At 38.8% G+C, this 26,756-nt stretch overlaps 1 protein-coding gene and 1 pseudogene across 4 annotated transcripts in view; one reads left to right on the forward strand and one right to left on the reverse strand.

Moving 5' to 3' along the window:
* Positions 1-26,756, reverse strand: part of ENOX2 (ecto-NOX disulfide-thiol exchanger 2) — a 296,553-nt gene that overhangs the window by 20,140 nt on the left and 249,657 nt on the right. For all 4 annotated transcript variants that reach the window (XM_050777529.1, XM_050777527.1, XM_050777526.1 and 1 more), the window contains 3 exons: positions 26,470-26,682; positions 24,272-24,378; positions 14,863-14,977 (listed from right to left, as the gene is read on the reverse strand). In XM_050777529.1, coding sequence (XP_050633486.1) covers positions 14,863-14,977; positions 24,272-24,378; positions 26,470-26,682 — 435 coding nt within the window. The remainder of the gene's footprint in view (positions 1-14,862; positions 14,978-24,271; positions 24,379-26,469; positions 26,683-26,756) is intronic.
* Positions 3,954-4,559, forward strand: LOC126946839 (SREBP regulating gene protein-like; annotated as a pseudogene).

Below are 26,756 nucleotides of genomic sequence, written 5' to 3' on the forward strand. Positions count from 1 at the left end.
CTACTCTTCCTGTGCTTTAGAAATGGACCAACTAAGTCTGGGTGACAGCATATCTGTTTATAGCATGGTTTACCAAATATTTTAAGCCCACTGTTGATACCTACTACTCAGAAAAGAATATTCTTTTCAAAATATTACTGCTGTCGACAATGCACATAGTCACCCAAGAGTATTGATGGAGAAGTACAAGGAAACAGATGTTGTCTTCACACCTATTAACACAACATCCATTCTGTAGCCTGTGGATCAAGAAGTCATTCTGACTTTCAAGTCTTATTATTTTAAAAAATCATTTCATAAGGCCATAGTTGCCATAGATAGTGATTCCTTTGATGGATCTGGGTAGATTGGAAACCTTCTGGAAAGGATTCATGATGCCATTAAGAACGTTCATGATTCAGGGGAGGAGGTCAAAGTATCAATATTAACAGGAGTCTGGGAGTTGACTTCACCTCTCATGGATGAATTTCAGGAGTTAAAGACTTCAGTGGAGGAAGTAATGGCAGATGTGGTGGGAATAGCAAGACATCTAGAATTAGAAGTGGAGCCTAAAGATATGGATTGAATTGCTGGAGCCTCCGGATAAAAATTTAATGAACAAGGAGTTGCTTCCTATGGATGAGCAAAGAAATGGTTTCTTGAGATGGAATCTATTCCTGATGAAGATGCTGTGAACATTGTTGAAATGACAACAAAGGATTTAGAATATTTCGCAAATGTAGTTGATAAAGCAGTTATGGGGTTTGAGAGGATTGACTTCGATTTTGAAAAAAGTTCTACTGTGGGTAAAATACTATTAAACAGCATTACATACTATAGCTAAATCTTTAATGAAAAGAAGAGTCAATTGATGCAGTATACATTATTGCCTTATTTGAAGAAATTGCCACAGTCACATCAACCTTCAGCAACCACCAACTTGATCAGTCAGCAGCCATCCACATAAAGGCAAAATTCTCCCCCAGCAAAAAGATTACAACTTGCTGAAGGCTCAGATGATAGTTAGCATATTTTTTTTTTTTTAGCAATACAGTCTTTTAAAATTAAGGTATGTACATTTTTTTAGGCATTATGCTTAAAAGACTAGAGTATAATGTAGACAACTTTTATATGAACTGGGAAACCAAGTAATTCATATGACTTGCTTTATTGCAATATTAGCTTTATTGCAATGGTCTGAAACGGAACCTGTAATATCTGTGAGGTGAAGTATTCCTGTATGTATTTATGTATGCTTATGGACAAGTGAAAAAAAAATGACAGCAATGATACAAGAAGTGGAAGGGGAGAATCAGGAGCATTTTGCTATTATAAGATACTTGTAGTACGCATGAAATGATATAGCATTATTTGAAAGTGGGCTTGAATTAATTGTAAATGTATATAATCTACGGCAACCACCAAAAAATGTGAAAAAAGAAGTATAAATGATATGATAAAGGAGAAAATAATCGAATAATATAATATGTTCAATTAAAAATACAAAGGCGGAACAAGTACAGAAGACAAAACTAGAAACAAAAAACAAGGGTAACCAAAAGAAAATAGCAACAAATATGGTAGATATTTATGCAACTATATCAATAATCACTTTAAAAATTATTGTCTAAGTATACCAATTAAAAGACAGATGTCAGTGTGGATTAAAAAATAAGACCTAACCATAGGTTGTCTACAAGAAATCCACTTTAAATATAGGGTGCATATAGATTAAAAGTAAAAAGATGGAGAAAGATATGCCATTTTAACACTAATTAAAAGAAAGTGGAAGTGGCTATATTAATTTCAGACAGAGTTGATTTCAGAGCAATGAAATTTATCAGGGAGTAAGAGGGTCATTGCATACTATTGAAGGGGTTAATACACCAAGAAGACATACCAATACTGTTTATGAGCCTAACAACAGGGCATTAGAATACACAAGCGAATAACTGATAGAACTGCAAGGAGAAATACATGAATCTACTATTACAGTTGGAGAGTTTAGCTCCCTTCTATCAGAAATGGACAGATCCAGCAAACAGAAATCAGTAATGACACAGTTGAACTGAACACCACCATCAAACCACTGTATATAATTACCATGTATAGACTATTTCATCTAATAAAAGCAGATTACACATTCTTCTCAACTCACATGGAAGTTTAACCAAGAGAGACCACATTATGGGCCATAAAGCACACCTTAAAAAGTAAAAGAAGAGAAATTTTACAATGTATGTTCTCAGATCACAATGGAAGTAAATTAGAAATCAGTAACAGAAAGATAGCTGGAAATTCCCTAAATACATGGAGTTTGAACAGTATACTTCTAAGTAACACATAGATTAAAAAAGAAATCTCAAGAAAAATTTACAAGTATTTTAAAATAAATGAAAATGAAAATACAAGTTATTAAAATTTGTGAAATGCAGTGAAAGCAGTACTTATGCGGGAAATTTATAGCATTTAATCCATCTATTAGACATAAAGAAAGTTCTAACATTAATAATCTAAGCTTTTACCTTAGGAAACTAAAACAAGAAGAACAAATTAAACAAATGCAAAGTAAGCAGACAGTTTGTCAGTTTCTTACAAAACTAAACATACTCTTATCATACTATCCAGCAATCATGCTCCTTAGCATTTATCCAAATGAACTAAAAACTTGTGTCCACACAAAAATCTGCACATGGAGGTTTACAGCAGCTTTATTCATAATTGCTAAAAGTTGGAAGCAATGAAGATGTTCTTCAGTAAGTGAATGGATAAACTGCAGTACATCCAGACAATGGAATATTATTCAGTGCTAAAAAGAAATGAGCCATCAAGCCATGAAAAGACATGAAAGAAAATTAAATGTATATTACTAAGTGAAAAAAGCCAATCTGAAAAGGCTACATACTATAGGATTACAACTATATAATATTCTGGAAAAGGCAAAACTTTTTACTGGAGATAGTAAAAAGATTAGTCATTGCCAGTGATTAGTGAAGAGGAAGGGATGACAAGGGGGAGCACAGAGGATTTTTAGGGCAGTGAAACTATTCTGTATGATACAGCAATGGTGGATACACACCATTTTAAATTTGTCAAAACCCAAAGAATATACAAGACCAAGAATGAACCCTAATGTAAACTATAAACTTTAGGTAATGATGATATGTTAATGTAGGTTCATCAATAGTAACAAATTGTAATCAATTGTGACAAAATGTACCATTTTGGTGGAGGATGTTGATAGTGGGGGATACTGTGCTTCTACAGGGACAGAGATTATATGGAAACTCTCCACTTTCCATTTGATTTTGCTGTGAACATAAGCTGCTCTAAAAAAGAAACTTATTAATTTAAAAAATGAAGGAAACTTAGGTTGTATGTAATTATTTATGGTTTAGGGCACATTTTCAAGTTCAAAAATCATAAAGCCTATTTCAAAATATTTAATCAGATTTTCATTCACTCAACAAACATTCATTGAGTACCTTTAGAATGAAAGGTAGAATGAAGTGGAAAGCAAAAAATTGTGTAAGGGTAGACATAAATTAGGTAAAAAGCCTTGCGGCTTTTATTTTGAGCCATCTCCTCAACCTTATTTTTAATGAGAACCAAATAATTATGGTGGGTTTTCCATAGGTATTAAAGAGGTCAATAACACTAGTTTCAATGTAGCCCAGAAAATACAATTTAGAAAATTAAGTTTCAGGCTTATGACTATGGTTTAAAAAATATGATCCCACTAGTTTCTATTGTTTACACGCCAAATTAATGGAAACATTTGTAGTTTATACCTTTTTTGATTACTAACAGAACACAAAACCCAGAAAAAGAGACATTTTTAAAACGGATTAAAGCAGACTGGGCCGCAGGCCCTGGCGCCCGCGCCCGCCTGGAGGGATGGGGCTGCCTGGCACCCAAGGGCTAGGCCTGCTGCGTTTCATGCCCTGGCCGCCGCACCCCACATCCGCGCTGGGATGGTGAACCTGGCGGCCATGGTGTGGCGCCGGCTTCTGCGGAAGAAGTGGGTTCTCGCCCTGGTCTTTGGGCTGCGCTTGTCTACTTCCTCAGCAGCACCTCCAAGCAGGAGGAGAGGGCAGTGAGGGATGGAAATTCCCCTGCAGGTTCAAGACCATGATCAGCCCATCCCGTGGAAAGTGCAGTTTAACTTCGGCAATAGCAGTCCTCCCAGCAATCAGTGCCGCAACCCCATTAAAGGGAAACACCTCATCACAGATGAACTCAGCTACGTTTGTGAGAGGAAGGATTGCTGGTGAATGGCTGCTGTAACGTCAACGTCTCTAGCACAAAGCAGTACTGCAGGGATGGCTGCTGGTCAAATGGCTGCTGAGTATTGTGTCTCTGGCTGCCTGCAGCCCAGCAAGCAACTTCTCCTGGAGCACTTCCTCAATCGGGCAGCTGTGGCATTCCAGAACCTCTCTATGGCAGTCAAAGATCACTTGGAGTTGTGCCTGGTCAAAAGCAGGACCTCATCCCAGAGCCTGCAGCATGAGAACACCGACTGGGACCCCATAGCAAAGTACTGCTATGGAGAAAGCCTGCCAGAGCTCTTCCCTGCATGACAGGCCAGTGGACTTGCTCCAGCCTGGGTGAGCAGGCCCCACTGAAGAACTCCCCTCCTGGGGCCCAGCTTCAGCACTCAGGCCAGGCGGTGGGAAGAAGACAAAGGCAGCGCTAGGAAACCTTGCCTTTGACCACTTCTTATGTTGTCATCTTTGGCTTCGTTCACCACCTGGGCTTACCAGATAGAACTCTTCTGTAAAGCAGCTTGGACCCTCCAGCTGGTCCCTTTGAGAAAGATGAAACCACAGGCCAGGCTCATGGCAGTGTTGGTGTTCTTGGATGACTCGACCCTGAGACCTGCACAGGGACCTGTGACTTGTGTTTGTCGGGGACTGGTGTCACTTCTAGGTTTGATCCAGGCCTTTTCACTGAAAAATTATTTATTGGAAAACCTTTGGAGTACTGGGAAAATTATAATGTTTTATGTAGGAAAATGCCTTGCCCTTCTAGTTGAATATGTTCAAGGAAACTATTTTTGTTTTTGTTCTGTGTTCTCAAGTTTCATGAGTTAAGTCATCCCTTCACCCAGATAAAATGTTTTGTCTTTTAGGACGTGGATGTTCTCTCTAGGCAGTTATTTTTGTTTGTATTTTGAGAGTATCAAGCGTAGGCCCTGAACATAACCTGTCAGCCATATCCTGACGTCTAAAATTACCTAAAAACTCAGACACTCTTCCATTCTAATCTAACTGCAAGATTTCTAGCAGTAGGCACCGTGTGTCCGCCCTCAGGTTCTTTTCTAGTGACAGTTGAATGTGCTCATATACCCTATGGAGAACACTGTTTTAGTAGAAATCTAACTTCTTATCCTGGAGGAATTTTCTTTTGCCACTTAAAATTAACTGTGGACTGCTAAGCCAGGGTACAATGGGAGCCTGAGGAAAGTCAGAGGCAACTTCCTCTGTTCTGTCAATAGAAACCCAATGTTGAGGCAATTCCTAAACAGAGATGCATCTAACAGCCTGCTGTATGTGTTCATTCTTTATTGCTTTCAGCTTTGGGGGTGCAATAGGTATAAATGTTTAGTTTCCCTATTATTTGCAAAGAAGAAGAAGAAACCCAACTTATCAGAGTGCTGCAAGAGAAGAGTCTTATTCCTGCCCTGAGTGGGAGATGAGAATGGTCATTATGGCTTAGAGAATGCTGCACATGTAGGTTGCTGGTGTGCCCTCAATCCACATGCATAAAGCACTCCCCATTTTTCTACTGTAATGCAGATTCTTCGACTCAAGGTCTAGAATATTTGATCCTGAGATCAAGACATTATGCCCTTTGAATAGTACTGCTCTTTGATTTCAGGAGTTACATTAACACACAACTCTCCTATATTCCTTCACTAACCTCAGGATTGAGCAAGGTCTTTTTTATTTTTTTTGTTCAAATTATTGACCTGGGAGCAGGGTGCTAGTTCTACGGTCAGAATTCAACATTTTTTTTCAGTGGAGCTTTTTCTTTGGGCCATATTTGCGTTCCAATACATTTCCGCAATATGTAGTGGTGATTTTCCTTAACTTCCTACTACTACCTCTTATACTCATTTCCCAAAATAAGTTGCCTCTCTTAAATAAGTTTTCTTAGAGGGTAAGCTATCAGGCAATTTAAAAAATATTAGATCCCAAGAAATCTATTCCGTTTGCATTAAACTTTTCAGATTCCATGTGTTTGCAGCAGGACTAAATCAAACTCTGACATGAAAAAATAAAAATAAAAAATGGATCAAATTTACAATTTGTATATTAAATGTATAAGAAAGTTAAAAGGCAATTTGACAAAGATATGAATTTTCTTAATTACTTATAGGGAAGAACTTTGGGTAGAAGAAAGTAAAAGAAAAGTGACAGAAATTAAACTGGCCGGGTGCAGTGGCTCATGCCTGTAATCCCAGCACTTTGGGAGGCCCGAGGTCAGGAGTTTGAGACCAGCCTGACCAACACAGAGAAACCTGTCTCTACTAAAAATACAAAATTAGCTGGCTGTGGTGGCACATGCCTGTAATCCCAGCTGCTCGGGAGGGTGAGGCAGGAGAATCCCTTGAACCCAGGAGGCAGAGGTTGCGGTGAGCTGAGATTACACCATTGCACTCCAGCCTGGGCAACAAGAGTGAAACTCTGTCTCCAGAAAAAAAAAAAAAGAAATTAAACCATAAAAATTATTAGCTATAAATGGTGAAAGAAGGGTTTATCTAAAGGAATTTCAAAGAGAAGATTCATCCTCTAAATAATGAATGGAAAGAACTTGTGCATTACAAAGATGAAATATTGCTGTGGTTTGGTTATGATTTATTTTTCCTCAGCAAAACCCATATTGAAATTTGATCCCTAATGTGGTGGTGTTGAGCCTAGTGGGAGGTGTTTAGGTCATAAGGGTGGATCCCTCATGAATAGATTAATGCCCTTCCTGGGGAGGGGGATGCATTCTCACTCTATTAGTTGTTAAAAAGAGCCTGGCTGGGCTCGGTGGCTCAGTTCATGCTTGTAATCCCAGCACTTTGGGAGGCCGAGGTGGGTGGATCACGAGGTCAGGAGATTGAGACCATTATGGCCAACATGAAACCCCATCTCTACTAAAAATACAAAAATTAGCTGGGCATGGTGGTGTGTGCCTGTAATCCCAGCTACTGGGGAGGCTGAGGCAGGAGAATCCCGAACCAGGGAGTCAGAGGTTGCAGTGAGCCAAGATCGCGCCACAGCACTCCAGCCTGGCGACAGTGTGAGACTCCATTTCAAAAATAAAATAAAATAAAAAAGCCTGACACCTCCCCTATCCTCTTGCTTCCTCTTTCACCATATGATCTCTGCCTACACTGGCTCCCCTTTACCTTCTGCCATGAGTGGAAGCAGCCTGAGGTTCTTACCAGATGTAAATACTCAATCTTGAATTTTCCAGCCTTCAGAATTGTGAGTCAAATAAACCTTTTTTCTTTATAAATTACCCAGTCTTAGGTATTCCTTTACAGCAACATAAAATGGACTAAGACAAATATATATATATATATATATAAAAACCCCCTCTATTAGTGTGAAAACATTCCCTGCTCCTAAAAGGAAGCTGCCTTTAGAGAGGTGCTGGGTTTAATTCAATTCCTTGAACATGGGGGTTTTCCTAAAACTAGTATGTACTGATGTAGGCTGCTGTGGTCAGATTATCTATCCAAAGCAGAAAGTGGCAATGTGATAGGAAGGGTTCTGGTTAGAAATATCTTCTACTACCAGTGTTGTTGAGGTGTTCTTAGCATCCACATTTGTTTTCTGTGGATGGCCATGCAATGGTCCTGATACAGCAGTTTTAAACCTTGCACTTTAGTTTTAAAAACTTACAAAAAGATCTTTGGCATGACATACTCATTTTATGATTGGTTTTATTATTAATTTTAATTATTGTTGTTATGCAGATTTTGTGTCTTTTGGATTCCAAGCACTCCAAATAATATCTATCCTTGCCATCTTTTCCAGTGGTTGGGATACTTTTCATCAGACAAGCACTAACAACCACAACATCAAAAGAAGATGCTAAGAGTGAAGATTATTTTTATATACAAAACTCTATAGAAAAAGGCATACTAACTATCTGCCAAACAGAGGAAGAAATATTTGATTTGCTTGTGGGGTGAGTACCAAGGACAGTATCTTGAGCTGGAGTTTGGCCGAATAGTACACAGGTTACTCTGTAAATCAAGTGACTCCTACAGATTAACAATTATTTATTTCTGCTTTGGTTTGCATGTTTGTCCTCTGGCAGTCCACACGGCTCAATATGAAATAGTGATATTTCATTTTCCTCCTTTTATTTCTTCTTGTACTGCAGGTCAGTAATTATGCTCATGTTCTACACGTCACATGGAGATACATGGAAGAGAAAAGGGCAGAGATCTAGGAGAATGATTAGAAGTGTATTCTCCAGTTTAAATGTAAAAATATTTTCCCTCTGAGAAAATGAGGAGGAGAGACTGCTTTTGTCCTGGGGGAAAGGGCATGCTGATGAGCAGTGATAGATACCCGCAGCCAAGTGGGAGCAGATAATAATCTTCTCAGTGTGGACCTGTCACCAAGCAAAAGAAAATGCGATCGCCTGAAATGCTACTGAGGGGACCTTACCTACAAAATATAGTTCCCACTCTCTGAAATGAGGGTTTTTTGTCATTTTAATGAGGACACCAAGTCTTTCCTTTCACAGACTTAATATTAATTGGGCCCATTTCTGAAGTTGAAGTTCTTTGTACATTGCCAGAACATTGAAAAGTTCAATATTACCTTTTAATAATATGTTTGAGTAGGTGAATCCATCAGTCCCGATACTAAAGAGCATAGTACAGTGAATGTATTCATATCCTGCCATCATTAGTTCTTGGCTTCTCCTTTATGACTATTTCCTATGTGGGGAAAATGTTTCTCTTTATGACAATTGTTCCTCAGATCTGAAGGCTGCCAGTTCATCATGGCAATATGAAAGTATGAAGGCAGCTGTGAACTCCTCTTTTTAGAGGAGCCACTAACAGCAAAATCCCAGACATGTTTCTGTACAACAAAAGATCAAAAATGATTTTGTGCCATTAAAAAATTAGTGCCTGAGTCTCTTCAATGGGATAAAGAAAACAAGAAAAAAAATTAGTAGAAGTAAATTCAGGGAGTCAGCCACCCTTTTAAAGCTTAATTACAGGAGATGCCAAAAATGTTACAAAATTATAGAAGGAAGAATGGGTAACATTCCACTCAAGGCTCATAAGAAAGTTTGAGTTGCAGAGATTCGCAAAGGGAAAAAGCTGAAAAGAACAAAGAGTGGGAAGAAAGGGCAGGAAATGATATGAATAAGACCTATTGGGGTGGTTGCAGGTCAGCTCAGGTAAAAAAATCTCAAGTGAGTTTCCTGACCTCACAATGCCTTGCTTTCCTTTGCCTCTACAGGTTATTGTCTCCATTCTAATCAGGCTTCTGCCAGCATGGATGCACCTGGAACCTCATTGTTACCCCTCTTAGATCTCTAAATTCCCACCTCAAACATAGAATCCTCATCTGCCATTTTCCTCACTGCCTCTCATCACCCCAAGACTGCTCTCTTTCCTTGCTGGGATCTTTAATCTCACAGAGTGGCCAACTTCACTAAGCTAGTTCATTAGCTGCTTTCTGGCTGAATAGATCCCAGTGCAAACTCCTTAGTGCCTTGTATTGCTTCAGCTTCCTGAAAACCTTTGGCCAGGCTTACCATGCCAATCCCCAACTCACAGTCACTTGACTCCACTCTCTCTTATCCTGGGCCACAGAGAACTCTTATAGGAAGTTGTAGAGCTAGGCAACTAGATCAATACACACTCATGTTGGCCCTTGCTGATGGATCTCTCACCTCTCACTGATTTCTTCCTTCCATACTGCCCATAGCATTTATTCCAAATCAGTTCCCTTCTCCTTGTGGTCTCATATACAAATCATTTTTGTGATTAATAAACAATCTGTTAGTATATGGAGAAGACTGGGCTACCTACACACTTTCAGCTTCCCCTCTCTTGTCTCAGAGAAAGAGGGCTCTCTCCTCTCTAAAGTAAACGCCACTTGAATATGGATCCTTTCCCTTTCTTTTTTTCAAATATTCCGCTTCCGTAAGTACTCTTTTATTTTCTAGCATCTTCAATCTCATACTCTCCATTGCCTCCTTCCTTTTTATTGAACAACAACAACAACAACAACAAAAATCCTTAACTTCATCGATTCTCGTTGCCGTTTGTAATATCCATATTTCCTTTTGCTTAGTACCCAACTTCTTGACCTACGGTCTTTGTTTACTTTATTTTATTAATGTCATATATTCTGGCCCTACCTCTATCACTCTACTAAAATAGCTCTTGCCCAGCACTGTTTCTCTCAATTCCGATTTTCTTTGTAACATCTGTTAATGTCAATGACTACTTACTTCTATAAAAGCTTTTCTTGGTTTCCACAACCCAATTTGTTTCTAGTTTTCTTCCACCCTCTCAGAACTGCTTTTTTTCTAACTCCTCTGCAAACTCCTCTTTCTCTCCTTCTCCCTTATTGTGGGTAGCCCCCCCAATTCTATATTCAACCTTTTGCTCTTCTTTCACTTGCCTTTCATACTCCTTTAATAATTTTCTCAGGGCTTCAGCCAATACCTCTTCACTACCATCTACTATTCCTTCTAGTTTCTTCAACTCTAATTTGAATACAAATCCCTTCTGCCCATTTCTCAATGATCTACTATCTCCAGTTCATCTCATCATATTCTGGAAATCAGACCCATCCATCAGTCCATTTCTGTCAGTTCTACTGTTATGGTTTGAATTGTGTCCTCTCAAAAAAGATATGTTGAAGCTCTCAGAATCTGGTTTATTGGGAAACAGGTTCTTTACGAGGTAGTCAAATTACAATGAGGTCATTATGGTGGGTCCTAACTTGATATGATTGATATCCTTATTGACAGAGGAAATTTGGACATAGAAACAGGCATGCACACAGGGAGAACACCATGTAAACATGAAGGCAGAAATTGGGATGATGCATCTACCAGACAAGGAACACCAAAGATTGCTGGAAAATGACCAGAAACTAGGAGACAGGAATGGAACATATTCTCCCTCACAAGGAGCTAACCCTGCTGAAATCTTGATCTCAGATTTCTAGCTTCCAGAACTGTGAGACAATACATTTCTGTCATTTAAGCAACCCACTTTGTGGTACTTTGTTATGACATCTCTAGTGAACCAATACAACCAACAGGTCTCCAATCTCTCAGACTAGAAAACACAGATTCATTCCTGGCTCTTTCCTTTTCTTAATCATCTATATCCAATCTGGCACTAAAGACTTAGGTATATTCCTTGAAAATGACTCCTAGCATCTTTAATCTCATTGAATCCACTGCCTCCTTTTCTTCCACCATTTTTGTCTCAGTTCCTCTTGCCTTCACTCTGGTCCCACCCTCATCATTTTACATCTCACTTCCTGTAAAAGTATCTGGTTAGACTCTCTTAATTGAAGATTATCTCTTAAAATGTATAATTCATGTTGCTTTCATCATATTAGTGCCACGGACAAGATGTGCTTACAGTGGCATATTGCTTACTATGCGAAGTCTAAGGTTGGCATACATAGCCCTCCATAATTTGGACCCATCTACTCTACTCAGTCTTTTGTCCCCTATATACATCATGCTTATTTTCCTCTTTGAGCCCCGATCCTTTTACTCCCTCCCTTCCCCCCACCATCAAGATGCTTTCTTATCTTCCTTCCTATCATCTATACCTGTTCATCTTTCGAGGACCTGATCAATTTTTCACTGACTGTGACAACTCTGGCCCACACCTGATATCTCTTGCCTTGCTGCATTCTAATCAGTACTTTCCATGTTAGCAGCAAGTGGTATTTCTAAAATTTTGTGTGGATTTACACATATTTATATCTCTATCTCCATCAGCTTATAGGACATAGTGCTTGTTAATTAATTGGCCAAACTCTTAAAGTGGCAATAATGGAAAATAAAAGGTGGGGGAGGAAGAATGAGATTAGATTAATATCAAGGGAACAGAAAACTTTGGCCAGAACAATGAAGGAGAATTAGTCTAAGTCAATGTTTTCCAAATGTGCTTCCCAGACCACGAGCATCAAAATCATTTAGGATGGCTGATAAAATGCAGATTCCTCAACCCTATTACAGACCTATTGGATCAGATTCTGCAGCTTAGACATCTGAATTTGTAAAGGTAACCCAAATGATTCTTCAGTATACCAAGTCTGAGAACCACTAGTCTAAGTAAAGAGAGCAGAAGATGGGTGTTGACAGGGAACAGCTTTTCTTATGTTTACTGGGTACAGTACTTTCCATCATGGCTAACAAGATAATGAAATAGTTTTATACTATCATGATTTGCTTTGATGTGATTCTCCCTCTTCAATAGATTGCTTTGTGTACATCAGTCCTTTCTTCCATGGCAAGAGTATTTAAAGTACTGCATCACAAATATGAGCTGGCTAATACAGAGTCTCTCAAATAACAGAAATTTTGTGGCAGTCCAAGGAAAGATAACTGAGACTTCTAGGCTGGTTTTACTTTCTTTGGGAAGTAAAATCTAACCAGAAACATGCCATAGGCTCCTACAATTCAAGTTTGGTGGCATGGACAGAGGAAAAAAACAACTCTGAGATCTAGTTGCTTAAGCTTTTAATTGGAACCAAATGATAGCGAAAACATGTAGCCGCTTTAGATAAAAACTGAGGACCTTTACACTGGCTCACATTGAGCGGGATTTCTGCAGTTGAGTACTATAGAAGCGAGATAACAGAATTAGATACAATCGAGGGGAAGAAAAATGCACAAAAGTCCTTGAATTAAAATGAATTGAAACCTTCTGGGAGAAAAGCTATTTGGTAAGCTCCATTAAGTCTATTGTAGATAGCTTTATTTGACAAAGCAGCATCCTGGCATGTGGAACAGGAAAGAAAATAGCTATAAGATGATCTGTCAGGGAGTTTCCAGTCTCTAAACGAATAAGATTCTGTGCAGTAGCCAATACAGCTTTTAACTCAAAAGAGATACAGAAGCAAAATGCAATTATATAACTCTAGTAAGTGTGTTCAATCTGAATCTTCCATATACCCCTCTCCTCCCCCAATAACTCCACAAACTCAGCAATTTATCAAGTGGATGCTCAAACTTACGGTAGCATTTATTTCATGGCAACACTGGATAAACACTGTGTACAATACTGTAGATACTGAGGTGTAAACAATCATACAAGTGAAAGACTAATCAGCTATAAAACATCCTAGCTAAGCACTTAAATAATTTGAATAGTTCAATTCTTATTCGACTCTTTGTTTACTTTGGCTATAAGTTTACAGTATTTATTTGCAGTAATTAGTTAACTATCTGTTTACTTTGGCTATAAGTTTACAGTATTTATTTGCAGTAATTAGTTAACTATCCTGAAAATGCTAGATAACCACTGATTACAAAGAATTTATTCAATATAGATAGCAGTTTGTATGTTTAGGGTTCAAACATATGGCAAAAATAGAAAAAATTCAGATGTAATAGCTAATGAATACCTTTTTCAAAGTCTGACTTGGTGTTTTTCTTTCCTTCAGAGTTTCTGTTCATGGAGTGAAAATTCTAAGACCACTCAAGTGGCTATAGAGCTGCTGACTTCACTATACAAGCACTGGAACCAGGAAATTCAGATTTGAATTACAATCTCTCTCTTGTTTACACACACACACACACACACATACACACACATACCTTAGGAACAGTATACAACTATATCTCCAATCTCTAGCATAGTGCTTAGCATGTAATAGTTATTAAATAAGTGGATGAACTCATTTAACCATCAGAAAATCCCTGTTAGATGTTTTTATGTTTGTTTGTTTTGAGGCGGAGTTTTGCTCTTGTTGCCCAGGCTGCAGTGCAATGGTGCGACCTCTGCTCACTGCAATGTCCACCTCCCAGGTTCAAGGGATTCTTCTGCCTCAGCCTTCCGAGCAGCTGGGATAACAGGCATGCACAACCACGCCCAGCTAATTTTTTGTATTTTTAGTAGAGACGGGGTTTCGCCGTTTTCGTCAGGCTGGTCTCAAACTCCTGAACTCAGGTGATCCACCCGCCTCGGCCTCCCAAAGTGCTGAGATTATAGGCCTGAGCCACGGCGCCTGGCCGTTAAATGGTTTTTATAATGTACTCCTTACAACTGTGGAAGCTGAGGCTCAGTGAGGAAGAAGTTCCTCCTAGGTCAAGAAGGACAGAGTTTGGACTAGAACTCAGGTGTTTCAACTTTAGGTCCAGTGGCTTTTCCATTGTAACTTCCTATAATCTGACTCCTAAGATTGACTGGAATGGTTTGCCTAAAAAGAGTAGTCTTCTGGCTATTTTATTATCTGCAATGGTAATTCTCCCATCCAAGATAGTTTATTATGAAATTGAAGGGGAGGGTATTATCAGTTGTTCAAAAAGTTTGCCCTATGGGTCCCACTAAGGACCTATAACATGGCCTCTGTCTCACAGTGAGGTTCTGACTACACTAGGTTAGAGCTGCCTAAATACCCACTGCTTTTTGGAAAAGAAAGTCCACTTTTAATTAGGCACTTCAATGCAAGGTATGTATAAGTGAAAACCACAGAAAATCCTGTAGCCACAGGGCTGATACTCAGCCAGTGTGTACATATATGGCCTCACCAATTATTTCCAGCTGGTATCCAGGCTGATGGGTTGATGACCGTACCTTACTGGGTATTAAAAGTTTGAAAATACCATGTCTGCAAATACATGTTTATTAAATAAAGAAAACAGAATTATCTTTACCTGATTCCTCAGTTTCTTTTGTTTCTGTCGTTTCTTCTATTTCATCATCAGACATTTCCATTTCTTCTTCTCGCCTGATTCCCATTAATTCATCATTATGAATGTTGCGAATTTCCTAAGGTTAAAAGGTATACTTTTTAGGTAGGAATTCCTTGAAAATGTTGAGGAAATGAACAGAGTTAAGCATAAGATAAAGCAGCACTTTTTTTGACATATTAGGAAAAAAATCCTCCAAATACTCTTAAGGTAAAGAGGTATGTTGAAAGTAAAACAGTATCAGACAAAGCAGACTTGGTTACGCTCTGTCTTGCATTAGGCTTTCTTTCCAGACCCAGGGCTCCAGGAGTCTATGATTCGTATATTCCTATCATATTAGAAAGTACTTTTGGCCATGAAAGACATTTTACCTCTTACATGGATTTGTGGACTTTCCCTTAAGGGTTCTGCCATTTTCACCTCCCCATGTTGGACCCTTTAATTTTGCTGCTTGCCATCCTCTTGTCTGTCCTTTTATAGTTTTACTCAACATAACTCTTAATTGAGTTTTTGTAGTTTTAGAAGTTACAGCAAAGATGAGCTTTCAGGAGTAATATTCTACCAGAGCAACCTTCCCATGGATAATAACTATAATCTTTGGACAAAACACAAAATAAAACCTATAACTACTTGATGACATTGGAGAGTGAACAAAAGCAGACACATTCTGAAGAGAAGCTGATACTTGGAAGAAAGGAATAGCATAGGGTGAGTCTCTCAGGTTTTAAAGGGCAATTTAGTCTGAGGGTAGACCAGAGTTAGCACCTCATAAGATGGCTAAATTTCTAATAGAAAGCCCATAGTCTTTATGGCCTAAATAACTCAAGGAGAGTTCAGGGCAGTTATAGCCACTGGAAAGCAAGAAGGGAATCCCAGAAAGGAGACAATAGAGGCAGGGGGAAAGAACTTTAAATTCTGTATATAAGATCTGCTCAAATGTCTGCATGATACCTGAGCCAAGACAGCATAAGGAAGATTCCCAACAGCACAGCTAAGGCTAAAAGAACTGAAATGACAACTGAGCTGCCATCCAAGAGATAGAATTCCCAGCTTGAATCCAACCAAGTAAATTGACCATTAAAACAAACAAAAACAAAGTCAACATTCTTTGAAAGAACATAGTGTAATCCAGAGTCTTCACAACATAATATCTGTCATATCTAGGAAAAAGCCCAAAATTACTTGACATAGAAAACTAGGAAGAGATGGCCCACTTCCGAAAGAAAGGACAATTAACAGAGAGACCAACACTGAAATCACCTAGATGTGGTAATTTAGCAGACAAGAAACTAAGGCAGTTATTAATATAACTGTGCTCATGATGTAAAGAAAATATGTTTATAATGAATGAAAAGATAGAAAATCTCAGCAGAGGAACAGAAACATTTAAAAGGAGCCAAGAGTTCTTTTGTCTGAAAATAAAAAGAACCAAGGATTCTTTTGCCTGGAAATAAAAAGAACCAAGGATTCTTTAAAAAAATGTATATTCCTCTGCTGAGACTTCCTATCTTTACATTCATCATGAGCATATTTCTTTTACATCACTGAGAATAGTTGTAATAGCTGCTTTATAATCTTGTCTGGTAACTACCACATCTGGGTGATTCTACAGCTAGAAAATGGTATCTGAAATAAAAATTACCAGATGAGCCTAAAAGTAGAATAGAGATGACAGAATAATGAGAGAACTTAAAGAGAGAGCACAACAAATATATCCAATCTGAAGAACAGAGAAAGATAACTATTTTTAAAAAACAGAGCCTTGGGACCTTGTGAGATTACAAAGATCTAAGATACATGTAAATAAAATTGCAGAAAAAGAGGAGAAAGAAAATAATTTTAAAAGATTTGAAGAAATAAGGGTTGGCAATTTCTGAAATTTGATGAAAGACATTAATCTACATATTCAAAGAGCTCAGTGAACCCCAAGCAGGATATGTGTGAAAAAAGTATATCATATTAAAACAGCAGAAAGCTAAAGATAAAGATAAACTCTGGAAAGCAGCCAGAGAAAAGCAATGCATTATACAGAGGGGAACAACAATTTGAATACTTTGACTTCCTTCAGAAACAATTTAAGGCCAGAAGTCAGTGAAATAATATCTTTAAAGTTCATGAAGAAATACAAATATCCATTTATTCAGAATTCTGTATTCAGAGACAAATTCTCTCAAGAACAAAGCTGAGGTATACTTTCAGACAAAATTAAATGCAAGAATTCATCACCAACAGATTTGCGCTATAGAAATATGCTATAGAAAATGCTGAAGAAAGTTCTTTAGGCTGAAGGGAAGTGCTAACGGATATAAACACAGACCTTCAGGAAGGCATGAAAAACACTGAAAATGATCAAGATCCCATGAGAAAAGTCACTTTACAAAGGTAAACACAACAACTGTGCATTTTGAAGCAGCTTGCAATCATTTAGAGGCCAACTAATGCCTGTCAGAGGCTCCTCAGCACTGAACTGAGAATTCCTTGCTTGGATTAGCCTGTACTGGGCTGTACACAGGAAATATCCAAAGTTGTCTGTGAAAATTGCCTCCATTTAGGGGAATTATATATATTTCAAATGGATTTTAAAATAATTAATGGTGTAGTTAGTCACTATCCCAACCAACATCCTCCTTTTTATTCCTTTTATCAGGAAAAATAATGATTTCTATCTCAAGTTAAGTTTTTACTAAAAATAAATAAAAAACTCTTTTTAAAAAAGTGAGCTATTTAGTATCATCACTGATAGTTAAGAATAGAAAAAGAAGATGCTAACATAGACTCCCCCATGTGCTTCAGGGGCATTACCTAAAATAGAATAAAATGACTTGCTTGAGAAAAATGAACTTTAAAGGGCTATGTCAAGAGAGAGATTTGATATGTCTTATTCAAACTTATTACACAGAGAACGATAAAGGAATTTCTCATTTCTGAGAATTCATTCTATCTCAGGAGTCTGATTTTCAGTTATCATCAAAGAGCTGTTACTGGAAAGGTGATTACAATGAAGTTTGACATTGGCAAATTCGAATATTGTACAACTTACTGCATTAGGAAAAGTCATGACTTTCTAGTTACCTAACAAAAATGTAGACTGTTGGAGAGTATAAGCAGAGACCAACTCTTGATTCATAAACACGTCACATAACCCTGAGAAAGTTACTGTGTTTCTCAGAAGAGTAAAATGTGTTCCTTCTAGGGAAATGTCCCAGGGCAGGAATATCTGAGAGCTAAAGCTAAGGCATGTCCTCTAGGTTTTCAGCATCCACAAAACATCTCTCTTCTTCCAGCTGGGCAAACAAGTGTAATCTCTTCTTAGAAACATAAAAAGTTAAAAAATAATGTGATACAGTTTATCTAGAAGTCTTTCACATCTTCAAAAATCTCTGGAAATATAACAGACCTATGAACAAATTTTACTTAAATGTTTCAAAGTACTTCAGGAATAAAAATCACCAGTTGCTTTAACTGATAATAAAATAAGGGTAAGAAAAACTAAGAGGTATGTTTTCCTAAGTTGTTCAGTCAGGCAGGCAAACTGGCTGAGCTCAGAACCACCTTCCCACTAGACAATCCTTTCTAGCTACAAAGAAGCTCAGTATTATATCATTATTCTTCTATAAATACCTAATACTATATCACACGAATGGGATAAAAGGTAAAGAGAACAGCAGAGGTTATGGGGTACTATACTAAAGTAAGCTTATGGGGAACATTTAGTAAGCGACAGTACTCCCAAAAATAAGGAGTGAGGTTTTAATTCTTCGAAAATCTTTCCCTTAAAGCACTTGACGTCTGAGCTACTTGTCTTCTGTATTCTCCGGTTGGATCAGAAAAGCTCTACTTTGGGAAGGAAATCCTAACAAATACCTTCAGAGTGAAGGGCTAAAAAGTGACATGAACATGAGGAAGGCATTCTACCTAGTTTGGACATAGGTGCAGGCAGGGGAAAAACTCTGACCACTGAAGAGCAGACAGCAAAGGAAATAGCTGTCTCCTGGATTTGCCCCATTTCCCATCCCGGCATTTTGAATCCAGTGCTGAAACCAAAAGAATGGCAATAGCATGCAGAAACATTTTTCAGCAATTTGCGTTTGTAAATCTCTACCTGAAATTGACTCGGTCACATCACTGATAGACTACAACAAAAAAGGTAAGATAGCCCTCCTAAAGTTTTTATACCATTCTCCTGCCCACAGTAGATTTGTGATATTTTTCATTTCAACAGTGAACTGTTAGTGATTTCTGGAAACACATTATAATGACTGAGTGTGATCTAACAATAACTTTTTCTGAAGCTTAGAAATTCACACACTACTCTATAATGGGGGACAATGTACTTTCATGTGGAATAAAACTGAAATCTGAGACAGGAAAATGCATGAAAAGAACCACTTCTGTACCAGCTGACATTTTTGATTTATCATAAAGTAAGCAAATCATAAATCATTACATATTAATTAACTATAGTTTCACAAAAATTTATGTGGATTTAAATTAATCTTATTTATGTTTTATGATAGGAACATGATTACTAGAAAAATCAGTTTCTTATTAAATGTATAACAAAATTCTACTTAGCCAGAGTTTCTTTTATTTTTTTAACAGGGTCTTGCTCTGTTGCCCAGGCTGGAGTGCAGTGGTGTTCACTACAGCCTCGACCTCCTGAGTTCAAGTGATCCTCCCACCTCAGCCTCTCAAGTAGCTGGGAACACAGGCATGGGCCACCACACCCAGCTAAGTTTTGTATTTTTTGTAGAGATGGGGTTTTACCATGTTGCCCAAGCTGGTCTCGAACTCCTGAGCTCAAGCAATCTGCCTGTGTCAGCCTCCCAAAGTACTGGGATTACAGGCATGAGCCACCATGCCCAGCCTAAGACTTTCAACATTAAGAGGAAGATTGGTGAAGAAGGGATCAGACAAGGGAATGGAAAGAAGCAGAGGACAGGGAGATAGCTTCTACGCTTATGTAGAAATTTGATTCTGAGATATCATTTAATATAATGAAGCAAAGTACAAACTCAGGTTCTTAATTAATGTCTATTGCACGATACATAGTAGAAATACAAATTAGGTTGATCCAAATTGTGTTAGTATGTTTTTTGAAGGCTGAAGGCCAATAGCTGGTGTTAGTGCAGATGGGTCCTAAACCAAGGGTATGTGGATTATTTGAATATCTATCTGCAAACAGTTCTTCAGAGTTTGGAATGGTAGGCCTGTAATTCTATAAAGAAAGTTATTTTAGCAATCACAGTATTTCATTCTACAAGAATACTAGTAATCATCAAGTCCCTTTTCCTCTAGCCCAGTGGTGTAAAACTGCATCTAAGGAAGGATGTAAGAGGGCATCTCCTAGGGCTTACTGTTATGGCTCCAGTTTTTACACATTATCAAAGCTTTAGCTTCTAATCTAGGCCAGCTAGAGGGAAACACATAGGTTTTAAGTGATTCTGTAGAAAAAGAGTTCCCACAACACATAGAACTGCCAGTAAAGTCACTATAGACACCGAATTTTAGTAAGCGGAGGGACTTCATTCAGCCTTCTCCTAATACCCTTTTCAGTTGTATTAGCAGGGACTTCACACACAAATAAATCAGGAACATAAAGCAATGAAAAAGACTCATTAGCAAACTAGTCTGCTTGACATACACTACCAAAGTCAGTGTCTAAGCTCCCCAAAGGTGGAAACTTTTCCTTCATACGCTACATCCTTTCTCTCAGCAGAGTAAGACCGTGTTGGCTGCTGGTAGAAGGATGACAATGAGACAAGGAACAGGTACTTTGTGACATGAGGAGGTCATTGGCTGACTTGTTCTCAGACGCAACCGGTAAAAAGCTTGAACGTCAGAAACTTTCACTTTGATGAAACCCTTGGCTTATGAGTTCTATGTAGCTTGGATGCCTAGGTCAAAAATAAGCCAGCCTAGTTGATTAAGTTTTTGAGATGTTCTGATTTTCAAGGGGTGTTAAGAGGCAGCCACAATTTAAGAAGACGGTTTATTTCCCACAGGATACCTGCTTTCAGTCCTCACAGTTGCCTGCTATCAAGTAAAAGTTTGCAGAGGTTAAAAAAAAAAAAAAAAAACAAGGACAAAAATAAAAACAAAAACAAACTCTGACTTAAAGAGGCACCAATATAAAGTGAAAGAGATCTTTTAGGCTTAGGGAATGCAATACCAGAGAAAGGTTATGAGCTATGTCCCACTTTCAGCTGTTGTAGTATTGAACAAAATTTGAGATATTCAAGGTGGACCTTAATTTAATTCAATCAAACAAGCAGGAAGGAGGTTTTGGGGTTTCTACAGTCTACAAGGCACAACATGAAACATGTAGCTCCTGGAAAGTCATGCTGGTCATGTACTTTATCATCGCCACTCTGCCAAGGAAGTTCTGTTACAATATTGGGTAATAGGGTGCAAATATCTCAGTTCTCTATAGGTCCTAAGGAGTGTCCAGCTCACTGGTACAGCTATCTCTACTGTGAGTCTAATTAAACTCAAGTATATATCCACTAAATAAGTAGGCTTGAAATATTAATGGCAGAAACTGCAATTACTTTTGTATCAATCTAATAACTACACAGACCCTTGATGAATATGATTGATGGGTAATATTTTATGGCCACATAGTTTACAAAAGTGTTGTGACGGCTGGGCAAGGTGGCTCACGCCTGTAATCCTAGCACTTTGGGAGGCCGAGGTGGGCAGATTGCCTGAGCTCAGGAGTTCGAGAACAGCCTTGGCAACATGGTGAAACCCCATCTCTACTAAAATACAAAAGATTAGCCGGGCGTGGTGGCGTGTGTCTGTAGTCTCAGCTACTCGGGAGGCTGAGGCAGAAGAATTGCTTGAACCCGAGAGGCAGAAGTTGCAGTGAGCTGAGATCGCGCCACTGCACTCCAGCCTGGGTGACAGGGCGAGACTCCGTCTCCAAAAAAAAAAAAAAAAAAAAAAAAAAGGTGTTGTTGTGACCTAGGCAAATCAGCATTCCAACCAGAGGCTTCCTTCCTCCTGCAAAAAGGCAACGTTGTACTGTCAAGGCTTTCTTTAAAGGGTGGGGCCATTCAGCCAACTTCTTCTAACCCAAAGAGAAGTTAGAAGTGTATGTGTATCAAAGGGAAGGTAGAAACTTAATGCCTATTCTGCTTTTCTACAATCATAAGACTTATTGAGCATTTTTCTCTCAACTTTTATTCTTCTGAAGACTGGATATTTTAAATTTAGCGTGTGAAACTCCCCTTCTCCTCTTGATCACTTTCATTACCCTTCTACCTCCCTGAGGGCAAAGATCATTTCATTCTATGTTGCCTGTCATAGTGCTTGAGATGCAGAAAGTGATCAGTAAACATTTGAATCACAAAGTTGAATTTTGTTTGTTGAAGGTGAACAACAGAAGGCAGCCCTAGGATTCTAAAACCACTTTGTGCTACAGTAAGATAATTGTTTTCTTTATTCCCCTAATTCTTTAAAAAACAAGTAAAAATGCTATTGGCTTTTTATGACTCCACCCACCCAGTGGATGGATGTCTTCAGGGATTTCTTTCTAGTGACTCCCAGATCCCTTTGCTGTGCCAGAATTGATGGCTCAGATACTATCAGTTTATAAACAGGATTTGGCTTATTTTTTCCTAAATGCTTTTCATGGTTTTCAAATTGTTCTCACACAAACATATCTCATATATTCTAGTGAAGGACAGAGAGAAATTACTATCTTTATTTTATAGGTTAAGAAACAAAAGAGCCACAAAGGTTAAATGACGAGCTCAAGACCACAAAGCATTTTGCACCAGAGCTCACAGTGAGGAGAATAATTTCTAGTCCATTTGCTAGCTTTGTAATTTTGTGTAAATTACTTAACATTTTTATGTTTCAGTTTTCCTGCAGGTAAAACATGAATTCTATACCTACTCACTATCCCTTATGAAGTTGTTAATAAAAACTGAAGTAATACTATTTCTATTTTTCAAACTGTTTACACATTTCCTAACTCATCTAATCGTATAAGACTGGTTTCATTATTGTCTCGAATTTACAGGTGAAGAAACAGAGACTGAGAAAGGCTGAATAACTTGCTCAGTCACACAGCGCTAACATGTCAGAGCTGAGATTTGAATTCATGTCTGGCTCTTAGTTCAATACATTTTTCACTCCACCTTGTCTATTGTGAGGCTCACACAGGTGAGATAACCAATGTGAAAGCACTTTATAAATGTAAATATCTTGTAAATGCTATTTAAAAGTTAAGGAATATGACAATTTACATTGATAGATATAATGGGACTTCTACCAGGCTGGCAAAGAGGACCAGAAATGTAGTTGAAAAAGCTGCTGCATATATAAATTGAAAATATTAGGGCTTGGTAAGGAAGTTGCCCATAGGAATAGGGACTTGAGGCATATGTAACAGGATTTGCAATGGCAGATCAGTGAAATCTCCCATCTCAGTTTTTAATCTTTGATTCAGAATAGCAACTTAGGCTGGGCGCAGTGGCTCAAGCCTGTAATCCCAGCACTTTGGGAGGCCGAGACGGGCGGATCACGAGGTCAGGAGATCGAGACCATCCTGGCTAACACAGTGAAACTCTGTCTCTACTAAAAAATACAAAAAACTAGCCGGGCGAGGTGGCGGGCACCTGTAGTCCCAGCTACTCGGGAGGCTGAGGCAGGAGAATGGCATAAACCCGGGAGGCGGAGCTTGCAGTGAGCTGAGATCCGGCCACTGCACTCCAGCCTGGGCGACAGAGCAAGACTCCATCTCAAAAAAAAAAAAAAAAAAAAAAAAAAAAAAAAAAGAATAGCAACCTAATCACATCACATTTATTCTATTGTTATGCTAAAAATGTCACTTGAGTATAAGCAGAGAGGTGTGTGCCAACCTTAACCTAAGATCAGAGTCCTGTTACCTTTAAAGCTTCCACCTATAAAGATGACTAAATGAGTTTGATAAAAGAAGCTCAGAAATTTCAAAGATCCAATGTAACACCAGGCAGCTTCCGTCCTTCACTGTCAAGACACTCTAAAAAATGTAAGACAGCCCTAATATTACTAACACTAGAAGCGCAGGTCAGTAATTACTGTTGTACCCAAGACTAGCTCGCTTAGAGAAGAAAACTTATAATTATCCCAGCTACATTTTCACTGCTAAGGTTTCCAACCAGCAGAATGCATTCACCACAGCACATGCACATTTATTACCCTTTTGACAGCAGGTGGTCTGGACACAGTGACAGGCTATAGAACATGTCTTAGTGTTTCATTAGGGCCTTGTTGTGACCATGGGAGCTTGGCACTATTTAATTCTGGCTAAACTCCAAATCAATAACTTGTTAAAGAAAGAAACTGTCCCCCTGAGGGGCTACCAGAATAAAAAGTTACCAACCTCAGCTTGTTTGCACCACACGCTGATGTTCTTCCGTTGGGCTTTTGTGAAGTGGTCCCATGCCTTCTGCTTGGAGGCAGAATGGTACACAGCCACTATCTGCTCAACTGCAGCATCAAATCAGCAGTTGGATCAGGCCAGGGTATCATCCAGGGATGGAAAAAGAGAGGAGAAAATAAATGAAATAAAAGAGAAGCATCAGGCTTGTTGTATCTTCTCGTTATGACACTATACTAAGCTGTGGTTGTGCTTGGAAAAGGCTACGTGTGTTGGGGTACTTTGATTTTAAAGGGGACGCAAAGGAAAAGACATCAACATACAGAAAGGCAAAAGGGAACACCAGAGGCTTGGGGTAAAATGGTAACAACTAGAATTTTAATACAGGCAGTGTGAATTCATGGAGGCAGGAGAGGAAGAGTCACAGCAAATGCACTTTAATTTAGTACTTGTCTTTAGTTTAGTACTAGTGACTCCACACGGCATGGAAGAAAATGGCAAACCGTACCAGAAACATTCTACCCCTGGCTCCTTTCATAGCGCTCTGACACACACTTGGATGCTTTGCTTCAACAGAATTCATGCTTTTACTATTCTGAGGTATGTTTAACTAGAAGCATCAAATCAAAACCTAAGATGGAGTGGATCTTTTTTAAGTCTACCGAGATAGACTCGTTGACTGGAGAAATACAAATTTTAGGGAAGGATACTGTGTAAGTGTGGTCCTGGAGAGTATTTTTCAAGGTCTCTTTTTTTTTTTTTTTTTTGAGACGGAGTCTCGCTCTGTCGCCCGGGCTGGAGTGCAGTGGCCGGATCTCAGTTCACTGCAAGCTCCGCCTCCCGGGTCCACGCCATTCTCCTGCCTCAGCCTCCCAAGTAGCTGGGACTACAGGCGCCGCCACCTCGCCCGGCTAGTTTTTTTGTAGTTTTTAGTAGAGACGGGGTTTCACCGGGTTCGCCAGGATGGTCTCGATCTCCTGACCTCGTGATCCGCCCGCCTCGGCCTCCCAAAGTGCTGGGATTACAGGCGTGAGCCACTGCGCCCGGCCTTTCAAGGTCTCTTAAAATGTCAAACGGGAAAATGTGTGCAGATGTTCTTCGACTTTATCCTAATCACACTTCAAGAGAGGGGAAGCTTAGACATGACTCTTTTGGGAAAAGAAAAGCAGGACAAGAGCCCCTTTCTGGTTGGGTGTTCACAGCAAGAAAATCCAGAGGTATTATTTTTTTCTCTTTACACCCCTGTTTGCACCCTGTCTTCTAATGACTTAAGGATTTATATTCACATGATGTGTGCTGCTCTCTCTTTTTAAAAATTTATTTTCAAGTCCTGAAGACATGTGCTTTTGCCTCCTGGATTTTATGCTCATATATACTTTCAAAATACAAGCGGCAAATGGAACAATTCCCCCTTAATCACAATTATGTATGAGTCAAGTACAGGGAAGTCAAGTTTGGAAAGAGTGGACTATAATTGTTTAAAAGCAAAATCATAAAACTGTACCCTTACTCTTAAGGTGAATACTCTTTCTTACTGAAAAAATAAGAGTGTATAATTTTATAATGCGGTAAACAAAAAATTACTTGATAATTTATCTGATCTGGCTCATTTCAGAGACCTTAGATAGGTTTGGAGCAGAACTTCTTTTTGAAAATGGCCATTTTGGTAGTTTCTCACCTTGTCCCAGTGTCTATGACATCCAGCAAAGGTAGCAGAAGAAAGTAAACTAAATCAAAAATGTAGAAGTAGAAAATTTGAGTTTTATCCAATCACATTGGGAAATATAATTACATTGATCTTTGAAATGGAGTTTCTAGAAGGCATATTACATGATGATAATTATGCAAATCTGAAGAAAAGCAGCTTTAAAATGTTGATGCTACATTGTAACTTTAGCAATAAAATACCCAGTCCTCTACTGAGGCCCAGGGCTGTAGAAGTACAGGATGTGGCTTCAGGATCACTGTTTCTAAGGAGTTGAAGTAGATATACCAGAGAAAATGAAGCTAGCAGGTGCCCACATGTCTCCTGTGAAACTGGAGCATGGGCATTTGGCAATACAAGGAGAGCACAAGGCAGTGAAAAAGGGAGCCTTGAGCCTTAACACAGGATGGCTCTGGAGACCTGGGCTCCCATAGAGAGCAAGTAACTAAGTGAAGTGACTTATCCTCATTCCAGCAGAACTCTAAGTTCCACTCACATTGAATGAGAATTCCAGAAAGGGCCTGCTTGAACTTCTCCTTTGCTTCTTCCATATCTTTCTCATGGGCAGCTTTCTCATTCACCAGGCGGCGGACATGGCTGTTGGCTGACTGGATCATGGAGTAGAAGTTGTTGGCGCTACGACGGTTGACCTCTCCTCGCTCTATCCAAGTGAGCAAGGTCTGTACAGCTTCTGAGAATTTGGAATCATCTGAAAAAAATGTATTTTTATAACCAACAAAGGTAACCACATTTTGATCTATTTTCCCAACATGCTGGCAAAGA

The sequence above is a fragment of the Macaca thibetana genome, chromosome X (genome assembly GCF_024542745.1).
Source record: "Macaca thibetana thibetana isolate TM-01 chromosome X, ASM2454274v1, whole genome shotgun sequence".
Lineage (NCBI taxonomy): Eukaryota > Metazoa > Chordata > Mammalia > Primates > Cercopithecidae > Macaca > Macaca thibetana.